The 23528-nt window shown below is 39.1% G+C and overlaps 1 protein-coding gene across 1 annotated transcript in view; it reads right to left on the bottom strand.

The window, feature by feature from the left end:
• Yars1 (tyrosyl-tRNA synthetase 1) overlaps window positions 1-23528 on the bottom strand; it is a 30633-nt gene that overhangs the window by 5650 nt on the left and 1455 nt on the right. The window contains exons 2-9 of the mRNA XM_026406801.2: window positions 21005-21151; window positions 20681-20856; window positions 14499-14628; window positions 11076-11156; window positions 8575-8667; window positions 5971-6106; window positions 5362-5447; window positions 446-581 (exon numbers count right to left, since the gene is read on the bottom strand). Coding sequence (XP_026262586.2) covers window positions 446-581; window positions 5362-5447; window positions 5971-6106; window positions 8575-8667; window positions 11076-11156; window positions 14499-14628; window positions 20681-20856; window positions 21005-21151 — 985 coding nt within the window. The remainder of the gene's footprint in view (window positions 1-445; window positions 582-5361; window positions 5448-5970; window positions 6107-8574; window positions 8668-11075; window positions 11157-14498; window positions 14629-20680; window positions 20857-21004; window positions 21152-23528) is intronic.

The raw sequence follows: 23528 nt of genomic DNA on the forward strand, positions 1-23528 counted from the left end.
CTCAACCTCCTGAATTGCCGGGATCACAGGTGTGTGCCACTACACCCAGCTAAAATTGAGCTCTTGTAAGAGGCTCTGCAGGCTCTATAACAGCTTTTCACCCTACATACTGATTAGGTGTACCGGGTTTATTTAACCCAATCACTCTCCTACTGAAGCAGCAGATTTAGTGAACACAGACTAGAAGGATCTAAGTACATGTCTCCCATCTGCCTCTTTTAAGATGCTGGTGCAGTAGGACATAATCACTTTATGGAATCTACCAAACCCAATCAAAACAAATCAAATCTTAATCCAGGAGTTAGTGCTATAAGACAGTTTTGCACTTGAGACTGGATTCTTGGGTCCTCCATTTAAGATAGACATGTTTCTAAGACCCATTGACAGGCTCTTTTCTGAAACTGTAACCTTTTTCCTGGCCCTTCCCGACCCCAGTGGGCCTTACTCTGCTTTGAGGGATCAGGGTAGGCAGCACTGGCCAACTTCTTCAGGGCAGGGGTATTAAACTTTTCCCGAATGGGATCTAGCAACTTGTTCAGGGCGACTTCAACTGAATTCTTTAGGTCTCCAGGGTGTACGACCTGCAGAAGTAAATAAGACCTGATGAGATGAGGACTGGAACAGGACAGAGGACACCAGAAATCTACTAAAAATGTGCATATAGAATGAAGGGAGTGTTTTCCCAGCAGAAAACGGGAAATAGATTTAGAAAGGCTAACTTGTCTGAAATCCAGGTCTTTTGATTTTGAGCTCCATATGAATTTGAGGGCTTTTAGAGGCTGAATGTATTTATTAGTCTAATTCTTCTACCATCTTCATTTATGCTTAGAGCAGTGGCAAAAACCACATGCTGCTCATAGGCAGGAAAATATTTACATGGGTAACCCAAAACACTGAAGAATGACTAAGACAGAAGGAAGAAAAAGGGCTTAGGAGACAGACCTAGGTTAGACTTCCAGATAGGTATGTGACACTGAACAAGGCACTTACCCACCCCTAACTTTCAACTTCTTATAAAATGAGGATAACAATAGCTGTTTCTCATATTCAGAATGAAAATAAAATCATATAATGTGGATAAAATGGTGAGAGCAGTGTTGGTCTGTTAGTACTGGTTAAACATCCCTCTTTTTAAAACTTTTTTTGGCAGTAGGACTGGGGATTGTACCTGGGGCCTCATATATCCTAAGCAAGCCCTATACCACTGACCTACATCCCCGGCCCTTTTTATTTTTTCAGAGACAGTGCCTCACAAAGTTGCCCAAGCTAGCCTTGAACTTTTGATCCTCTTACCTCAGCCTCACAAGTAGCTGTGATTACACATGTGCACCACTATACCTGGCTAGATTGAGCATCCCTGACATGCAAACTTGAAATTCAAAATACTCTAAAATCTTAGCAGGGGCTAGGGTTGTGGCTCAGTGGTAGAGCGCTCCCCTAGCATGTGTGAGGCCCTGGGTTCAATCCTCAGCACCACATAAAAATAAATAAATATGGGTGACTCAAAATGGGATAGGGAGGAAGAGCAGGAGAAGAAGATTACCACTAAATAGGGAAGAGAGGTGGGAGGGGAAAGGAGGGAGAAGGGGAATTGCACGGAAGATGGAAGGAGACCCTCATTGTTATAAAGAATACATGTATGATGCTGTGAGGAGAAAAAGAAAAAAAAAAGTGTGTCACATTAGATTGGATAGAGAGAAGTGATAGGAGGGGAGGGGAGGGGAAGGAGGGATAGGAAGGGCAGCAAAATAAAATAGACATTATGATTGCTGTATGTATATAGGTGACTGTATGACCAGTGTGATTCTGCAATCTGTACAATCAGAAAAATGAGAAATTATACCCCATTTGATTCAAATGTATGAACTGCTAAGATCATTGTAATGTCATGTGTAGCTAATAAAATAAATAAAGAAAGAAAGGTATTGTGTCCAAATATGACTAAAAAATAAATATTAAAAAAAAATCTTAGCAGGATGACACAAGGGAAAAAAAATCCACATCTGACCTCATATGATGGTTTCCAGTCAAAAATAGGCACACTAAAAACATTCCATAAAATCACCTTTGGGCTATGCACATAAGTATACATGAAACAAATTAATTTCTTATTTAGATTTGGGTCCCATTCCCCATTAAGTATATGCAAATATTCCAAAATCTGGCTGGGCACAGTAGCATATGCCTATAATCCCAGCTACTCTGGAGACCGAGGCAGGAGAATCACAAATTTGAGGACAACCTGGGCAACTTCATAAGACCCTGTCTCAAAATAGAGAGTTGAGGATGATGCTCAATGGTACAGTGCCACTGTTTTTGATCCCCAGTACTGCAAAAAAAATTAAATATATAGCCAGGTGTGGTGGCACATGCCTGTAATCTCAGCAATTCAGGAGGCTGAGGCAAGAGGTTAGAAAGTTCGAGGTCAGCAATTTAGAGAGGCCCTAAACAACTTAGACAAGACCCTGTCTCAAAATAAAAAATAAATAGGGCTGGGGATGTGGTTCAGTGGCTAAGCACCCCTGGGTTGGTTCAATTCCTGGTAACAAAACAAACAAAAATAACCTTGGGGTTGTAGCTCAGTGGCAGAGCACTTGCCTAGCATGTGTGAGGCACTGGGTTCAATTCTCAGCACCACATATAAATAAATGAAAATAAAAGTCCATTGAAACCCCCCCCAAAATTAAAAATAAATAAATCTGAAAAAAATCTTAGATCTAAACCTCTCCCAGTTCCAAATATTTCAGATAAGAGAAACTCAATCTAGTTGAGAAATACAATTTTTCTTTTTTTGGGGTACAGGGTATTAAACTCAGGGTCACTCAAACACTGAGCCATATCCTCAGCCCTATTTTGTATTTTATTTACAGATAAATAAAATAGTGCCCAGCTATAAATTCAATTTTTCTTCCTGTGTCCCATGGCTATCTTTTTATACCTTAAATATGGTCTGAAAGGATTTTTTTTCTTGGGTATGACTATCTATAATACAGTATCGCCAACACTTTAATTTGGCCACCATCCAATATGGTAGCCACTAAGACTTTTGTGGACATTTAAAATTTGTAAATTAAAATGTAGCTCCTGAGTTTCCCTAGCCACACTCTAAGTGCCCAACAGCTCTATGAGGCCAATGGTTTCTGTCTCAGGCAGTGCAGAAAGAACATACCCATACCACAGAAATTGCTATGGGATAACTTGGCTGCTGACCTTTTCTTAGAGGCATTTCATGTATTCCTTTTCAGTATTTCATAAAGGACAACACACAGGGTTGAGGAGAGGAGTGTGGCTTCTGTGGCCTGCCTCAGATGGCAGAAGGAAGGGTTTCAGAGTAATTGCTGTAAAACATCAAAAAATGGGCCAGACAGGCCTCCAGACCTCAGGTCAAGTCTTTCCCTCTATTTAATGCTCAATCAGGCATTCACCATTGCCTCCAAGTGGTTCTCTAGCTGCTTCTTGCTCATTTCCAGTGAAGGGGAAGCCAAGGTTAAATGAGGAAACCCTTCCATCCCCAACATCACATCTTGCTGTGGTCCTCACCCACAGTCCTGCTTTAGCTCTTAGGTGCTTCACCTACATCTTGTGACATGGTTTTGAGATTATTCCGTCATGACATTCCTCCTTCCCCAACCAACATGTCCCAGCTTGAAGTCCAGGACAATAACATCACACTCAGAAGAGTGAACAGAAGGGCTCACTTCCCTGGTTCTAGATTCAACATTTCTTTTTTTTCTTCTTGGTACTCAAGATAGAACCTAGAGGTGCTTTAGCATAGAGCTGTATTCACAATCCTTTTTAATTTTTAATTTTGAGAGAGGGTCTTACTGAATTGCTCAGGTTGGCCCCGAACTTGTGATCCTCTCACTTCAGCCTCCTCCTGAGTCTCTGGGATTAAAGGCATGTGCACCACACCAGCTTGGACTGAACATTTCTGGACGTAGCCCAAGAGTCAATGTAAAGATTTCTTTCCTTTTTTTTTTTTTTTTTTTTTGTGGTACTAGGGATTGAACCCAGGGACTACATGCCAAGAAAGTGCTCTACAACTGAGTTACAACTTCCGTCCCCTTGACTTTTTTGGTGTGGTACTGAGGATTGAACCCAATGGCACTCTACCACTGAGCTATACTCCAAGTGCCCCCCACCCACCTTTTTTATTTAGTTGCAGATGAACACACAATATCTTTATTTATTTTTATGTGTTGCTAAGGATTGAACCCAGTTCCTCACATATGTGAGGGAAGCACTTTTCCACTGAGCCACAGCCTCAGCCCCTCCAAGCCCTTTTTTATTTTTATCTTGAGGCAGGGTCCCAGTAAGTTGCCAAGTCTGCCCCCCAACTTGAAATTCTCCTGTCTCAGCCTCCCGAGTTGCTGGGATTACAGGTATGTGTCACCACACCTAGGCTTGTTCACATTTCTAACAGCCCATCAAACTGTTGATTTAACCTAAGTTCACAATGGATCAAAACCCCATTTTATTTCCTATTTGCTATTATTACGTCTGTCTTCTCTTTGTGACCTTCCCCTGCCTATCTTCCTACAACACCCTACCTCACCTCTAGTAGACTAAATCATGTGTAATTTCTCATCTTACCAACTTTTTACACAATTCCCTCACAAATTTTCTCATGATTTCCTATTCTTCAAGCAAAACAGTGCTCAGATATTGTCCTCTCCACAAGCCAGTTAGTTACTTCCTCCTGTTTTACATCTGGACCATGTATAGCTGTCCTTTGGTATTCATGGGGACAGCACCATTCCCCAAGGATACCAAAACTGGCAGATGCTTGATCCCCTATATAAACTGGCATAGTATTTGCATATAACCTACATATATCCTTCTGTATAATTTACATAGTCTTTAAATTATCTGTAATATTAATACAATATGAATACTACATAAATAGTTGTCACAATAGTTGTTCTGAGTCACATTTCTAGCCCTTTTTATATTTTATGCAGAGACAAATTCTTGCTAAGTTGCTGATGCCAGCTTTGAACTTGTGATCATCCTGCCTCAGCCTCTGGAGCTGCTGGGATTATAAGTGTACACCACTGTGCCTGGCCCCTGTTGTTCTTTTTTGTACATTATTTTTCATTTGTCTCTGAATACTTCCTCTTGTTGAACCTTTATTCCAGCTTGTCAGGTCCTCTGGAAAGGAGGAAGATGTCAATGTATTAGCTTTGTGCCATTTGCCCATTTAATCTGTGAACCATCTGAATCTTCATCTAAGTCATTAACAAAATATACAGTCCTGGATAGCATAAAGATGGAGGCCTGTGGCACACAATCACAAACCTTGCTAGGCCAAGAGGGAGAGGTTGTCAGAGTTATTGGGGATTAGTATTTCTCTAGTATTACCTCATCAGCAAAGTCCTTTTCCAGATCCAGGTAAGCAGTATAGGTTTTGTTTCCACCCCATTTCTCATCTCGAAGGATCACAAACTCTATAAGAAAAAGGATCTACATCAACAAACTCAACTAGTAATAGTAGTAAAAATTCCTAGCCCAAATGCATAGGTATGTATAGTTATGTATTTTGAACTTTATCATATGACATTTATTTTCTTATTTTTTGGTGATAGGATCAATCTTAGGGCCTCACACATTAAGCTGTGATCTCCCGCTGAGCTACACCACCACCCCTATTGTTCTTCAACTGAATGATGAATGGCAATATTGTGTAGCCAGCTAGCATCCCAGGCCCTTAAAGGGAAGGGTTAAGACTTAGAATTCTTTTGTATTTCTCTAATTTAGCATGTCTGCCTCCACTCTCATTTCAAAGACCCCTGCCTAACCTGATACCCCCTCAGAACCTAGTCTGGTAATGAACCCTAGATAATTAAATGATATCCTACCCTCATTAGTACAAATATATACATGAAATTAGAGTAGAAATTCAGGGCAACCAGTCTCTGGAGGAAGAATCTATGACAAATCACAAGTATAACCACAGCAGAAGTATCTTACCTGACTTGAGGGGGAAGAGCACGTGCTTGATGAAGGACAGAACACCGTTGTTCTCTACGTTGCCTGGTTCACAGAAGGCTTTCTTCAATTTTTTCTTGACATCCTCCTTCCGATCAAGGAGATCAATCTTGGATTCCTACAAACCATGGAGGAGAAGAGGACCTCTTGTGGTTGGAAATGAGAACTAATCTTATATTTATTTATTTATTTATTTTTAATTTTATAAAGATTTTTTTAAAAATTTTAATATTTATTTTTTAGTTCTCGGCGGACACAACATCTTTGTTTGTATGTGGTGCTGAGGATCGAACCCGAGCCGCACGCATGCCAGGCGAGCGCGCTACCCCTTGAGCCAAATCCCCAGCCCCTTTATAAAGATTTTAACATGGGGCTGGGGTTGTGGCTCAGCAGTAGAGTGCTTGCCTAGCATGTTTGAGGCTCTGGGTTCAATCCTCAGCACCACATAAAACAACAAATAAACAAAATAAAGATATTTTGTTTATTTGTTTAAAAAATAAACATTAAAAAAAAGATTTTAACATTAAACAAGTAGCACAAAAGCATAATTAATCAAGGTATTCACTTGAATTTTGACATTGGACAGAATAAACTATTTTTTTCTATGTTCTTCCCAGACTTTGTCTATAGCATACAGAATCGTTATATATTTATACCTAGAGAAGAAATGTCTACCTTGCTTCTTCATATGAGACAATGTCTTAAGTATATCTGAGGGGCTACCTTGTCTTTATTTAGAATTTTTATGCTGTATTATATTCCCAGTTATTAGTGGCATCATAACTTGTTATGATTATGTCCTAATTTTTACAAATTATATATAATGCTATATTGAACATCTTTACAGAGGTTGTTTGTCTTCTTTAGGATTATATTCTTAAACTACCTAAAATTGCTAGGTTCAAGATTGTTTTTTGAAGGTATATCAGTAATGTGTGAGGATACCTATTTCATAGCACTTACCAACAGCAGGTGCTAGGGTATGAAAATTTGCCTCCCAGAATTCATATGTTGGAAACTTAACGCTCAAAGTCATATGTTAATGGTATTTAAGGCAGGACTTTTGGGAGGTGACTGGTCATGGGAGCTTTTGTCTTCATGAATGAATTAACTTATTTGTAAATTAATGGATTAATCCACGTGTGGGTTAATTAATGGAAGTTAGGTGTGGTGGCGCATGCCTATAATCCCAGACAAAGGGAGCTGAGGTAGGAGAATCCCAAGTTCAAGTCTAGTATTAGCAACTTAGCATGGCCCTGTCTCAAAAGTATTCTGTTGTGCTGGGGTTGTAACTCAGAAGAGTGCATGCCTAGCACATGTGAGGCATTGGGTTTGATTCTCAGCACCGCAAAAATACAAATAAAATAAAGGTCCATCAACAACTAAAAAATACTTTTTAAAAAAAGTATTCTGTTGACCACATAAAATGGATGTAGATACAGGGTATGATGTATTATCTATAGCCATTTTTCCTTTTTTAATAATAAGTTTTGTTTTTTGTTTTAGAATATGAGTTTATAGTAATTTGAATTCAGTGGTTACCCAAATCCCATGTGACAGTATATGAATCACCTGAGTATATAAAAAATATAAAATACTGGACTCCACCCAAACCTAACGAATCAAAGTGTCTTGAGGTTGGGTCAGGAATGTGTATTTTTAAAAAGTTCTCAGGCTTTGGCTGGGAGTACAGTCTTGGGTTTGATCTCCAGTACTTCAAACAAACAAACAAAAAACTGGAATGATTTTAAAGGAAAAACAAACAAAAAACCAAAAACAACATTCCGAGTCCCTCCCAGAACCATTCATCAGAATTCTTTTTTTTTTTTAATATTATTTTTTAGTTTTCGGCGGACACAACATCTTTGTTTGTATGTGGTGCTGAGGATTGAACCTGGGCAGGACGCATGCCAGGCGAGAGCGCTACCGCTTGAGACACACCCCCAGCCCCATTTATCAGAATTCTAAAGGACAGTCAAATTTGGGAACCTAGAACAACTTTTCACATCTTTATATTCCATTAATTCCTATATTTTGTATACCAAATGATCAGAACAAAAGTGTACTTTATCCTAGTAGGACTTTTAAAGGTTAAGAGATATAATATCACTTCTATCAAACTCTTTGAATCAAAATGCTTGTTGATGTAACGTAATCAAGGCCTTCTCATGAATAAGGCTTAATTTTATCAGTTTTATTAATGAAGAAATAACTTGCTTGTGGTTTTATCAGTAAAAACTGTTAAAAAATTATGATTGGACCCCACCAGGACTGCTTCTCCTTCAATACTCAAGAACCACTGAACTAACTGGACAAGAAGGTCTATCACAGCAAAATATATGAATGCTCTAGTCAGCCAGGTCACTGATTTTTGAGTCCTCAATCTCTCCATTTCTTGTTGAAGATTTCTAGACTCAAGTAATAGTTGATGGGCTGGGGTTGTAGCTCAGTGGTGGAGTACTTGCCTAGCACATGTGAGGCGTTGGATTTGATCCTCAGCATCATATAATAAACAAACAAGTAAAATAAAGATATTATGTCTATCTACAACTAAAAAAACAAAACAAACAAAAGTTGGAAATTTACCTCTTCTGAAGAACTCATTTTACTCCCAGTTAATCCAGGGACCATTGGATTCATCAGATGAACCCGTTTTGAGTAGCCAAGTGCAGGGAGGTACTGAGAGATTAGAAAGGAACACACAAAAGCAGATATTAGTATAAATTCCTCCTCAGTGCCCTGATTTCATCTAACTTGTCCAGAAACTTAACAGGTTGCTACATTCTTTTTTAATGTTTTTTTCCTTCTTCAATATTTAAGAGTTTCCAATAGTGATCACAATGCGAACAGTTTTTTTTCCCCTAGTGCTTTTTTATTATATTACATTATGAGGCTACTGAATTTATCCTCCTATCATAAACAACTGTAACAGCTGGAAATACATAAAAATTTCAATTGCAGGCATCGGACAGCAAGCAATGTGGGGTTATAAGACTTGAGATAAGGAAGTTCACCCAGCTTTCTACCTGAGAACGTTTTCCAAGCTAGGTGCTGAGAAAAAGAGATCCAGGTGGCAGCTACAGTCTAGGCAGAGGACACAGGTACTGGAGTTCAGGCTGTAGGGAAGCTAGGATTTGGGATGGATTCTAGAGAGAAGGACTCTGATGCCCTGAAAAAAATCTTAGGTCAAAATTCCCCACTGATTTCTTAGCTGACTAATAGCTCTCATGCACATGGTGAGATTTCAGGAAGCCTGGCAGATAATAGGCTCTGGGAGACTGGAGACCCTTGCTAAGATTTAGATGATGCAGAGAACTTGAAAGATAGGCTGAAGCGTAGGTTCAATCAAAGTAAAGAGGGATAGATGAATACCCCAAGATTTTAGCTTGAATCCTCCTCCTGGAGGATCTTGAGTTCAAAGCCTACCTTAGCAAAAGGGAGGCACTAAGCAACTCGGTGAGACCCTGTCTCTAAATAAAATACAAAATAGGGCTGGGGATGTGGCTGGCCCCTGAGGGTCAATCCCTGGTACAAAAATTTTTTTTAAAAGGTGTTTTTCAGACAAAAGAAAGCTGAAAGAACTCTTTCATTGCTGAAAGACCTGTACTATAAGCACAGAATACTAAGGGGCCTCTCCAGGATGCAGGAAAATGAACTCACATGGAAGCATTAGAAGCAAGGACTGTAGGAAGGAATCCAGGGCATCAAAGGGTTTATGTATAATATAATGCACTAATAAAAACATTAAAATATAAAGTCTTTGATATTTAAAATACACGTAAAACGTAAAATCATGACAATAAAGGCACAAAGGGCAGGAGGGAGTTAACCCATTATGTTCCATTATCCTATATGTAGGGTAACTACAGAAAGTTAAATTGAGCAAATTTATAGGTGGCCTATAAATAGGATGATGGAATATAATGGGTTAAGTGAAGGTTCTTGCACTGTTGAGAATTTGTGAAAACATTTAACTTCAACTGTAATAAGTTACAAGGATACATGTTATGATCTATAGGGCAGGGGAGGCAAAACTTTTTTGTAAAAAATGGCCAGGTAATAAGGATTTTCAGCTTTGTGGGCTGTATATGGTCTATACTGCATATTCTTCAACTTTTAAAAATTGTCCTTTGAAAATGTAAATATCATTCTTAGCTTGTGAATCATACAAAAACAAGCTGTGAATTGAATCTTTGGAGATTACTAAACGGTTCCACTAAAATGTTAACAGAGCAGACAAAATAAGAAATAATTGACTAATCAAAGGATTTAGATTTTAAGCATTTACTCATTTATTAAATATAACTCCAAACCAGTACTTAAATATTGCATAATACTCCACCGTGAGGATTTTTCATCATGTATTTATTTAACCAATCCCTTGTCACTGGAAATGTTTATATCCAAATTTTTGCTTTAAATTGACAAATGTACTAATTACTCTTATACAAAAACTGTACTTTTTCTCATTTCTAGAAACAGAATTATTAGGTCAAAGGATAAAAACATTTTAGGGTTGTCAAATCATCTTCCAAGAATTTATTTTCTACTAGCACTGTTTTCTCCATATGCTTTCCAATATGAGGTTTTGAGAAGCTTTCAAAAATACCAACCCCTTTGAAATTGTTCTTTTCAACTTAATCAAATTCTTTTGCACAAAAAAGTATCATGGGTTTGTGCCGATTTCCTGCTAAATCCTTTTAAACCTTATCTTGAGCAGTTTATACAAGACCCAAGGCAGTGTGGACCAAATGCTCAGGGAAAGAACAGTAGTTGTGACTGGTACCTCTTCCTGGAAACTGAGGCATTAGGAAGGAAACAAATTCAATAGGTCCTGGGCAGCTTTCTGGGGGTAGCAAAAGCACGGGCTTCTAGGAAACTGGTACTAACTGCCAGCTCAGTTACTAACTGTGTGACACTAAATGGCTTTGGTTTTCTTCTATTGTGTTCTCATCTGCAGAATACGGAGAATATTATCTACCATACAATGTGAGTATGACTGGTGGGAGTGGCACATGGCAATTCAATTAATTTCAATTGTATACTTCTGAGGCTCAAATAAAAAATATAGGAAAAAGGACACTAACCTTTTCTGCAAAGGTGAAAATTTTTCTCTGATCAACACCTCCAAATTGAGCATCTACTTTTAAATACTCTTCATCCAAAGCCTGGGGAAAGAAAAAAATGAGCATAAATACTTATGGTATTTCTTCCCTATGAGTCTGAGAAATCAGAAACTGTAGAATCACTAGGTTTTTCAGAAAGCAGAGCCAGGACAGGGGTTGGGAGTGGGGAACAGCAGTGGGCAAGAGCTGCATCAACAATTGCTAAGCACTTGAGGAAAACATAAGTCCATGTGGATGTCATGTGATAAAAAGAGTAGTCTCTGCTCTCAGGATGCTCCTAATCCAGTGGAAAGGGAGGGAAGAAAAGGCAAACCACAGCCATGTCAAAGGTAACTCGTTAAATAAGGCAGCCTGTGACACATGTCAAATAAGTGGCATAAATAAGTCCGGGGCTAGGGTTGTGGCTCAGTGGTATGGCGCTTGCCTTGCACGCATGAGGCACTGGGTTCGATTCTCAGCACCACATAAAAATAAATAACATAAAGACATTGTGTCCATCTACAACTAAAAAAAATTTAAATAAATAAATAAATAAATCCAGCCAGAGGCTGGGGCTATAACTTAGTGGTGGAACACTTGTCTAGCATGTGTGAGGCACCACATAAAAAAAAAAAAAAAAAAAAATAAAGGTATTGTGTTCATCTACAGCAAAAAAAAAAAAAAAAAAAAAAAAAGTCCAGCCATGTGGTGGTACGTACCTGTAATCCCCAAACTGGAGAGGTGAAAGGATGGTAAAGAGTCCAGCCTGGGCAAATAAGCAAGACCCTGTCTCAAAATAAAAATAAAAAGGGCTGGGGATGTAGCTGAGGAGTAGAGCATCCCTGGGTTCAAGTCCAATACTGCCTCTCCTGGCAAGAAGAGTCCTTGGGCTGGGCTTATAGCTCAGTGGTAGTGTGTGCTTAGCATACAAGAGGCCCTGGCCCTGGTCTCAATCTCCAGAACACACACACACACAAAAAAAAATCCTGTAAGAGCTTGGAAAATACTTAAGACTGTACTATTAAAGGAATAGTTGGGCTGGGGCTGTAGCTTAGTGGCAGCGTGCTAGCCTAGCATGTACAAGGCACTGGGTTCAATCCTCAGCACTGCATAAAAATAAATAAAATAAAGGTATGCTGTCCATCTACAACTACAATAAATAAATAAGTAAAAAAAAAAAAAGTTAAGAAAAAAAGGAACAATGACTGTTAAAATATTATAGGCTTGGTGCCAGCTCTGCAAATGCAGAGAAGAATCAGAACCAGACTCCTTTCAAGAAGGCCAATTACCCACTTGGGGAGAGACATGTAAACAACCACTTCAGCGTTTAAGAGCTAGCCTAGATGTTCATGTGGGAGCAGTGCCAACACAAAGGAAGGCACCATCACCTCTCTCAAACGGGTGTGGGGAAAGCTTCCTAGAATCAGACGTGGGCTGAGCTTGGCTTTAAAAAACACAAAGATGTTTTTTACCATGAAGAGGAAATAGAATGTGCAAGGAGGCATAGGTGTGAAGTTTCAGGGGAAATTGTGAATGATTCAGTCTGCAAATGCACTTCAAGGAATGTGGGAAATAGTGAGTGAAGAGGTTAGAAAAGTAGGTAAGGACCTTGAAGTGTCATGCTACCGTGCTTAGTGCTAACTGGCCACTGAATGGTTTCAGGGTGAAGAAAAACATGACCAGATCAGTAAAAAGATCACACCAGTAGCAAGAATGAACTTAAGAGGGTTTCTTTCTTTTTCTTTTGTTACTAGGGATTAAACCCAGGAGCATTTAACCACTGAGCCATTTCCCCAGCCCATTTTATTTATTTATTTATTTTATTTTTTTAGAGAGAGGAGAGTGAGAGAGAGAGAGAGAATTTTTTAATATTTATTTTTTTTTAGTTCTCGGCGGACACAACATCTTTGTTGGTATGTGGTGCTGAGGATCGAACCCGGGCCGCACGCATGCCAGGCGAGCGCGCTACCGCTTGAGCCACATCCCTAGCCCCCCATTTTATTTTTTGAGACAGGGTCTTGCTAAGTTGCTGAGGCTGGCTTTGAACTCACGATCCTCCTGCCTCAGCCTCCCAAACCATTGGGATTTCATGTGTGTGTGCCATTACACCCAGCTAATTTAAGTTTTTATTTTTATTTTTGGGGATATTTTTTAGTTGTAGGTGGGCACAATGACTTTATTTAAATTTATTTATTTTTATATGGGGCTGAGGCTCAAACCCAGTGCTTCACCTATACTAGGTGAGCACTCTGTCACTGAGCCACAACTCCAGTCCCTAATTTAAGAGTTTTTAAGAAGCAGAACTAATAAAATTTGGTGCATGACAGGCTGAGGATAGAAAGGAAGAGAGAGTAAAAGAAGGTTGAATAAACAGGGACAATCTAAAACAGTACTGTCCAATAGAACCTTCAGGATGATGAATATGTTTCATATCTGAGCTGATAGTAGCCAACAGCCACATGTGGCTTCCAGAATTGTCCAGGATAGTCTATGGCTATCCCTTCTTTCCTCTTTAAGGAATATCCACTGAATGTACAGCGTACATCAATGTAACTAAAGAACAAATTTTAACTATTTTTTTTGTGACGAGGACTTACTGTGTTGCCCAGGATACCCTCAACCTCTTGAACTCAAGTGACCCTCCTATGTCAGCTTCCTGAGTAGCTGGGACTACAGGGGTGTATGCCACCTCACCTGGATAAAACTTTAGTTTAATTAACTTAATTTTAATAGCTCCATGTAACTAAGACTAGAGGTTACCATATTAGATAGGGCTGATATAGTATGTCTTCAGATTTAATGCTGACAAAGAACTGTATGAGATGACAAGAGGAGACTTCATTTTCTTTTCCCAGAGATATAGTTAAGTATATTTTAATTTTTATCCCACCTTCCTGAGATAAACAGTATCATCTGCTTGCTTGGTGTATTTTTCTATCTTTCTCCTAACTCAAAGATATACAAACACCCATGAAATGTGATGTAATTGTTTTCTTTACTGAAAAATAGGATCATGTCTAAAATTTATTTTCACACATCTCTCTGAACTTTTTTTGCTCTGATTAAGAGATAAAGATGATGTGTGAGATAAGCAATGTCTTATAGGACAGACAGGAAGAGGACTTACAACTGAAGAAGTAAAAGAATGTTCCAGGAAGCCAGCGATGTGGGGAGGGGGACAGACAAGAAGGAAGTCCTAGAAGTTGGTGAAGGAACAGCAAGTTCACTGGTTTACTGATGTTGATAGAAGTTGGTGTTCATCATTAGAAACAGAGCATAAAGTAGCTGGGAGAGGTACAGCACTTGCCTATCATGTATAAATAAGGACATGAGTTCAATACCCAGCTTCAAAAGAAAGAAAGAGAGCAGAAAGATCACTGGGGCCACTCTATTTCTCTTAAGTACCTGTAGTCCAGGGTACAACAGACCACTCAGCAAAGGATGCTCCACCTGCTTTACGACCTCAGCTCCAGCTTTCTTGGCATCATGCTGTGTGACCACAGAGGACAGTCTGTACACATCCAATGTGTACTCTCTGAAGAGGAAAAGAGGGGACAATCATAAAACTGAACGTAGGTCTCAGTTTCCCAGGATATCTCTCTTAATCTTTTTTTTTTTTTTTTTTTTTTTTTAGAGAGAGTGAAGGGAGAGAGAGAGAGAGAGAGAGAGAGAGAGAGAGAGAGAGAGAGAGAGAATTTTTTTTTAAAATATTTATTTATTTTTAGTTCTCGGCTGACACAACATCCTTTGCCGGTATGTGGTGCTGAGGATCGAACCTGGGCCGCACGCATGCCAGGCGAGCACGCCACCGCTTGAGCCACATCCCCAGCCCCTCTCTTAATCTTAAGCTTTGAAGAGAGCTCTACCGGGTAGTTTCTAAAATGTAAGAGATTGCCTGCTCATCCAAAACATTACTTTATTGTTACGTTTTTCCTGTCTTCCACTCCCTAGGACCAGAGATTAAACTCAGGAGCACTTGACCTCTGAGCTATATCCCCAGCCCTTCTTATTTAATTTTGAGGCAGGATCTCACTAAATTGCCCAGGCTGGCCTCAAACTTGAGATCCTCCTGTCTTAGCCTCCTGAGTCACTGGGATTTCAGGCTTCTGCCACTACACCAGCTTGTTTTTCCTTTTGAAAAAAAGGCTTAAATTTTTACTTTGCCTCCAGAAAACATTGTTATAATCCATGACATACTGCTTCTCTGCCATTCCCCTCTACCTTTCTTCTGGAATTCTTTCTCCCATGCCTTTTGAACAATATAAACAACATCCAGTTTAAACAAAGTGTTCTAAAGCTGGGCATGGTGGTGCACACCTGAAATCCCAATGGCTTGGGAGGCTGAGGCAGGAGGATCACAAGACTAGTCTCAGCAATTCAGCAAGGCCCTGAGTAACTCACTGAGACCCTGTCTCTAAATAAAATACAAAATAGGGCTGGTGATGTGGCTCAGTGGTTAAGTGACCCTGGGTTCAATCCCTGGTACAAACAAAACAAAACAAAACACAAACTTAAGCAAAAAGATCTAACAATTACTTCTGAAAATATTGAGCACCCTTTAGAATCTTTCTCCTCCTCCTCCTTCTTCAGAGTAACCATTATCCTGAACTTGGTGTTTCTTTCTAGTTTTCCATTTATATCCCTAAACAATGTGTTATAAATATCCTTGTCTGTATATTCCAGTATACATGTAGAAGTTTTAAATATATGCCCTAGAATCTCTATCACAGGGAATTTGCATCTTGAACTTCAGTGGGCTAATGCCAAACTATTTCCCATGTGGTTTTTATCAATTTCAGTTTAATATCATCATTATTTTAAATCTTTGCTAATTGGTGAGTATGGAATGATTTCTTACTATAGTTTTAATCGACATTTCTTTGAGTACTATCCAAGGAAGTTATTATTCTTTGCATATGCTTATTGATCATTAACATCTGAGAAATAAATGCCTACTTAAGTCTTTTTCTACTGGATTGACACATTTTTAAAAACAACTGACTGTAAATTTGAAACATAATATTGGATATTATCTGTGTTATATCTTGTCCTAGTTTGTAGCTTAACTTTCTCTCTCTCTCTCTTTTTTTTTTTGGTGCTTGGTTTTGAACCCAGTGCCTCATGCATGCAAAAAGCACACTCTACCACTGAGCCACACTTCCCAGCCTGTGACTTGACTTTTTGGTACTAAAGCACTTGAATCCTTTTTATTTTTTATTTTGAGATAGGGTCATACTAAGTTGCTGAGGCTGCCCTTCAACCTGTAATCCTCCCAAATTGCTTACATTACAAGGTATGGGTAACTCTGCCTGGCATTATCGAGTGTCTTAAGTATTCCCGTCCTGAGATCATAAGCGCTCTCTCAAGATGTGAGTACTTATCAGTTGAAATTCTAAAAGACTTTTTTTTTTTTTTTTTTTCACATGAGATTGAACCCAAGAATGCTTAACCACTGAGCCCCCTTTTAAAATTTTGAGACAGGGTCTTGCTAAGTTGCGTAGGGCCTCACGTACTTGAGGCTGTCCTCAAATTTATAATCCTCCTGCTTCAGCATCCAGAATCACTGGGATTATAGGTGTGTACCACCACATCTGGCTAAGAGGTATTTTTTTTTAAAAACATTTAACACCTTTGCAATTTAGATTACCTTATAAACAATGGCATGTTATACATTAGTTAATATTTATTTTGTTCCTGGGTAACTGTTGCAGGGGACAGGTCTCTGGACTCCTGTGGATACCAAAGGAACAGATGCTCAAGTCCCTCCCTGATATAAAATGGCATAATATCTGCATATAACCTCTGCACATTCACTCATAAAGTTTAAGCCATTTGTAAATTACTTATAATATCTAATACAGTCAGCCCTCCAAGACCCAGATGTGAGATGGGTCTCACATCTGTGTACTTGATCAACTGCAAATCAAATATATTTGGAAAAAAATACTGCTTTTTTATTGAACATGTACTTTTATTTTTCTGTCATCACTCCCTAAACAATATCATATAACAAGTATTTATATGTCATTTCCTTGTATTAGATATTATAATCAGTTTAGAAATGATTTAAAGTATACAGGAGGATGTGCCTTGGTTATATATATCATTTTATATAAAGGATCTATGCTTTTGTAGATTTTGGTATCCAGGGGAAGTTCTACAACCAATTACCTGCAGACACTGAGGGATGACTATACAATGTAAATGCTACAGAAGTAGTTGTCATATTTTATCAGTCAGGCAATAATGACAAGAACAAAAGCCTACTTCGGATCTGAGGTTGGCTGAATTTGTGGACCTGAAGGGCTGACTGTATGGTCAACTGAAGTACAGTATCTCTTTGTATTCTCACTTTTGCTTGTTCTCTGGAGGTTGAGGCAGGAGGATCATGAGTTCAAAGCCAGCCTTAGCAACAGCGAGGCACCAAGTAACTCAGTGAGACACTATCTCTAAATAAAATACAAAATAGGGCTGCGGATATTGCTCAGTGGTCAAGTGCCCCTGAGTTCAATCCCTGGTAGCCGCACCCCCCACCCCCCGCCCAGGTTGTCTGGCATTTTTAGTTGTTTTTGGCAGAAAGGTAGGTCATAGTAATTGGTCTACAAGACTGCTAGAAAAGAAAGTCCTTATTTGCATCTTAATCACTCTATGTTTTTTTTTTTCTGCCCATGTCTCTGGGATGCATTCTGTGTGAACTTCACAGATTTACTCATTAATTAAGTCTACAGTTGATCCTGTGTATTTCAAGTTCGTTTTTTTTTTCTCTAAAGACTGAAATTGAGGTTTGTAAATGGTTCTTTTTTTTTTTTTAAACAAATCTTTTTTATACCTCTGTTTTTATTTATTTATTTTATGTGGTGCTGAGGATCAAACCCAGGGCCTCCCACACACGAGGTGAGCGGTCTACCACTGAGCCACAAACCCCAGCCCCTAAATGGTTCTTTTTATATTTATATATTCATGTTTCATTCCTGCATCTGTCTTATAATAAATTTCTTTTCTTTTTAAGTAGATACTATTTCTTGATATGTTAGAGCTTGTCATTTTGGTAATATTAGGACATAACACGTAAATGGTGGGCAGCTTGGTTTAATTCTTGGTATGTCAAGTCTCCATAGGCCTGAAACTTGATGGAAATCCCTAAAGACCCAGGTGAGTTGCTAGTGATGCTCCTATTCCAGGTTCTACCTTCCTTGAAGGTAGGTATGGGAATGGAAAAAGGGGAAAAGCCCTACTCTATTCTCTGGTTCACACAGTAAGCTTGGTTTGCCCTCATTGCTGGGCTTATAAACAATGCTAGTTTGTGAAATGGAACACAGGCAGACCTGTAACTTCAATCCAACTCACCAATTTACATTTCAGTTTTGTTTCTCTTCCCACGGAAATGTTTAGTTGGTTTTTGAACTGGACTATGTCCTTTCACCTATCACTGCTGTGCTTGGAACAGAAGTGTGAAGTGTGTACTACAAAGCCATCTTTCTTTAAAGTCACTTTTGTACATAAAAAAAGATCAAGTGACTTGAAACAAGATAGCTTATTTATTCATCCTACCTTCCCATACCCAAATTTTATTAAGTCTTAGGAGAATAAAAACCTTGGCTGTGTTATTCATGGTTATAACTCCAGGGTCTAGAATAGAGTTTGGCAGATGGTATGAACTTAATACATATTTCTATGATTTGTTCCCTTATCTTCTTCAGGTTTCTGCCTAATATTTTCAGAGTGGTTTCTCCTAGCTGTTCTACTTAAAAAGAAAGTAACTCCTACTGTCCAAGAACTACCCACCTTTTGCCTGCTTTTTAGCACCTATCACCATCTACACAAACACACACAATTTATATACATATATACACATATATAAACACACTTGATCTCTTGCTCTCTCTGTTTGTGTGTGTGTATATTTCAGTGGTAAGACCCAAGTTCAATCCCCAGTACTACAAAAAACAAAACAAGAATTAAATCTCAGGCACTCTACAGAGACTAGAGGATTAAAGATCTGTTTATATGAAGGTGTTTATATTCTTTTTTCAAAACTCTAAATGTCCAACAGTGGAAAATAATAAAGAAAATTATATATTAGAAGTAAAATGATAATTTACAAGTAAATTACAAGTAAGCAAGAAATGGTAAATTTAAAAATGATAAATTACAGGTAAGCAAAAGATCTGGGTTCACATCCTAACTCATTTACTTATTATGTGTGTAAACTTGGGAAAGTTAAATCTGAATTTATTTCACTGATAATAGTAATAGTATGCTTACCTTAAAAGGTTGTTTTGAGAGTTTCAATGCAAATATGCCTAGCAGAGTGACCTATGCTATGTAGACTATAAAGACTTATTTTAGAGGTCTTAGACAATTTAAATTAGGGGGCTGGAGACGTAGCTCAGTGGTAGAGTGCTTGCCTAGCATGTGTGAGACCCTCACTCAGTTCAATCCCCAGAAAACAAACAAAAAACATACAAAATTATATATATGCTAATATCACAAATATAATTAAAAAAATATTTTAGCTGTAGATGGACACAATATCTTTATTTATTTTTTTATGTGGTGGTAAGAATTGAACCCAGTACCTTACACATGCTAGGCAAGCGCTCTATCACTGAGCCACAACCCCAGCCCAAATATGAATATAATTGACAAACAAGCAATAAGAATGGTTGGGGAGGTGAGAAATGTGTGCAATCTCTTTCACATTGCTTTTTATCATTATTTGCTGAGGCTGGATGAGAAAGGGAGGATGATCACTTACTATCCCTCTCCCACACGCTGTAAGTTCTGCAACTTTGTTATGTTACATTTGTATCTCCAGCAAGGAGAACAGTACCCAGGTATTTACTGGTTTGTTGGTTCATTCTTCCTTTCTTTCTCTTATTTATTTGTTTTATTGCGGGGAGGGCTGAACCCAGGTTATTTATTTATTCATTCGTTTATTTATTTTACAGGGGGATTGAACACAAGGGTGCTTTACTAATGGGCTACAACCCTAGCTCACCATCACCTACTTTTTAAATATTTTGAGATAGGGTCTCACTATGTTGTACTGGGGATTGAACTCAGGGCACTCAACCCCTGAGCCACATCCCCAGCCTTATTTTGTAGCTTATTTAGAGACAGGATCTCACTGAGTTGCTTAGCGCCCTGATGTTGCTGAGGCTGGCTTTGAATTCAAGATCCCTCTGTCTTAGCCTCCCAAGCCGCTAGGATCACAGGCATGCACAGCTAGTTGGCTCATTTTTGATGGATGAATTAAGAGGACAAAGAACACACATTTTTTTGTTTGTTTTTTAAAGAGAGAGAGAGAATTTTTTAATATTCATTTTTTCAGTTTTCGGCGGACACAACATCTTTATTTTATTTTTATATGGTGCTGAGGATCGAACCCAGCACCTCACGCATGCCAGGTGAGCGTGTTACCACTTGAGCCACATCCCTAGCCCGACCTTTTTTTTTTTTAATGGTTCTTAACAGGTACTGCCATATAGCTTCTAATCCAAACTTACAGAATGCCTAGACTCCACAGGTCTGTAATTAGCTAGAAGCACCAGAGCCAGGAGGAGCATGAGTAATTAAGCACTTACTTGCTGAGTTGGTAATCAGTGCCTTTGACAAACTTGAGCTTCTCCAAGGGCACGCCAATGCTCTCCAGCATTGCCTTGATCACATTCTCATAGTAACCAGTTCGGAGTTCTAGAAGTTCCCATGGGGCTTTCATGTTATCCAGGTATGCGTGAAGGTCCGCAAACAGAATTGTTACCTAGCCATAAAGCATAAGGATCACCAAAATGTGATTTTTGTCCATTATCTCCAAACCATCTCCCCCCACCTTCCCCTCCCTCATTCTTGTTAATCTCTTTTTATCATTCCCTGAAGGAAACTACTTAGCTGATACCATGGATTCTTACCTCACATCCTGCCTTTAAGAAGTCAGCAATCTTCGACATGGGCACAAAATAAGCTACATGTGGCTTGCCTGTCGTTGCTGTTCCCCAGTAAACTTTAAGTTCTCGCTCCTTCAGTATCTCCTTCAGCTTCTCTTCCCCCAGAACCTCCTGTTGTGGAAGCAAGAAAGAACTGATTTAATGCTGGTGCTCGGCCTTGCTCATCGTTTTCTGAGACAAGGAAAGCAAAGACGTGTCCCGGGAGGCCCAGCTGAGAACCACCCTAAGCAGGTTCTGTTATTAGTGGCTCTCCTATGAAATAACATTGATACAAGGGGGTGGGAGCATGTCTCTACATCTCCCCCTCCAGCTACTTCTTTTTTTTTTTTTTTTTTTGTAAAGAGAGAGAGAGAGAGAGAGAGAGAGAGAGAGAGAGAGAGAGAGAATTTTTAATATTTTATTTTTTAGTTCTCGGCGGACACAACATCTTTGTTGGTATGTGGTGCTGGGGATCGAACCCGGGCCGCACGCATGCCAGGCGAGCGCGCTACCGCTGAGCCACATCTCCAGCCCCTCCAGCTACTTCTAACTCACTCTCCTTCCTTTCATAGCCAACTTCTTAAAGTAGTTCTCTTTTGGTCTCCCCTTCTTCATCTCCCATTCCCGTGCAAGTTTCATACTGTATTACACATACTCTTGCAAAGATCACAGAGGACCTCCAGGTCTCTTTTTTATTTTTTAAAACATTTACTTTTTAATTGTAGGTGGACACAATACCTTTATTTTTTTATTTTTATGTGATGCTGAGGATCGAACCCAGTGCTTCACTCATGCTAGGCAAACGCTCTACCTCTGAGCCACTCCCTAGCCCCCTCCAGGTCTCTTAACTTCAATGAATACTTTTCAGTCTCCACTCCCTCCCTGCAACACTTTATACTTTTGACTTCCTTATTTTATTTTATTTTCTTAGTTTCCATCTTTTCTGGATGATCCTCTTCTTCCTAATCATTAAATACTAACAATCCTTGAGGCTCTAGACTTTTCTTTCTTACTCTACAGTCCCCCTAGTTTATCCCCTTTAGTTGTTTCAATTACTACTCATGAGCTAACAACTCCCAAACCTCCCAAGTAGTTAAGACTACAGTTGCCTGCCACTATGCTTAGCTTTGTTTAAAACCTTGATTTTCTTTTGCCCTAAACAATACTGGTAAAATCCTAATATGCCAGTACGCCCCAGATTAAAGAGTTTTCAGTGTTTCTCAAGGGAAGGTTTGGGGAGACTGTCAGAAACCATGACAGACTGCTGGGTGTGGTGGCCTGTAATTGCCTGTAATCCCAGTGACTTGGGAGGCTGAGGCAGGAGGACTGCAAGTTTCAGGACAGCTTCTGCAATTCATCAAGACCCTGTCCCAAAATGAGAAATAAAAAGGGCTGGGGATGTAGCCAGTGGTAAAGCACCACTGGGCTTAATCCCCAGTATGGGGGCAGGGGAGAAACACGACTGTAAGAGACAAAAACTGTTTTGCTAGTTTAAATCATCTATTACTAGGAACTGTTAAAATCCTGTGCTCCAAGCTGTCAGTTGGCAGCTGATCCTGCATCCTCCGGAGCTCCTGACTATCTAGACACTTGGAGGATTCTCATCACCCAAGGAAAGGTTTCAATTGGCCTGTACAACCTGAGAGAGTCAATTCCATAGGCTTTATGTATCTTATGTCCCTAACAAGCACTCTTTTATGAAGAGAGGTTAAGAAACATAGGATTTGGCAAGGGGAAGCATGCAAAAATCTTGAGTCAAGTTCAAGTTGTGCACAAAACAATCCAAATGCCTATCAACTGATGAATGGCTAAACACAATCTGGTATGTCCATACAGTGTAAATTCAGTAATAAAAGGAGTGAAGTTCTGATAGATATAACAACTTGGACAAACCTATGCTAAATGAAAGAAGCACAAATTTCAGTTAAAAGAAATGTCCAGAATATACAAATACGTAGGAACAGAAAGTAGATCAGTGTTTCCTTTAGAGCTGGAGGGAGGGATGATAGTGGTGATTGCTATTGGTACAAGTTTTTTTTTTAAATAGTTTTTAGTTTTCAATGGACCTTTGTTTATTTATATGTGGTCCTGAGAATCAAACCCAGTGCCTCACACATGCTAGACAAGCACACCACCACTGAGCCACCACCCCAGCTCCCAATGGTACAAGTTTTCATATTCCCTAGTGGGAATATGAAAATGTTCTGCAATTAGATAGTGGTCATGGTACACAACAAAAATGCACTGAATTGTACACTGTAAAGGGGCAACTTTTATAGTATTTGAATTGTATCATAAAAAGGATTAAAAAGAAAAAAACAAGCTATGATATACCACTGCACTTAGTGACCAGGAAATTTTTTTTTTTTTTTTATGGTGCTGGGGATTGAACCCTATGTACAAGGCAAGCACTCTACTACTGAGCTACAGCCTCATCCCAAAGCCCAGTTTTAAACTGGGCTTGCAGAATAAAGCTTACAAGACCCTCATGAATTGGTACCTGCCTACT

The sequence above is a fragment of the Urocitellus parryii genome, chromosome 11 (genome assembly GCF_045843805.1).
Source record: "Urocitellus parryii isolate mUroPar1 chromosome 11, mUroPar1.hap1, whole genome shotgun sequence".
Classification (NCBI taxonomy): Eukaryota; Metazoa; Chordata; class Mammalia; order Rodentia; family Sciuridae; genus Urocitellus; species Urocitellus parryii.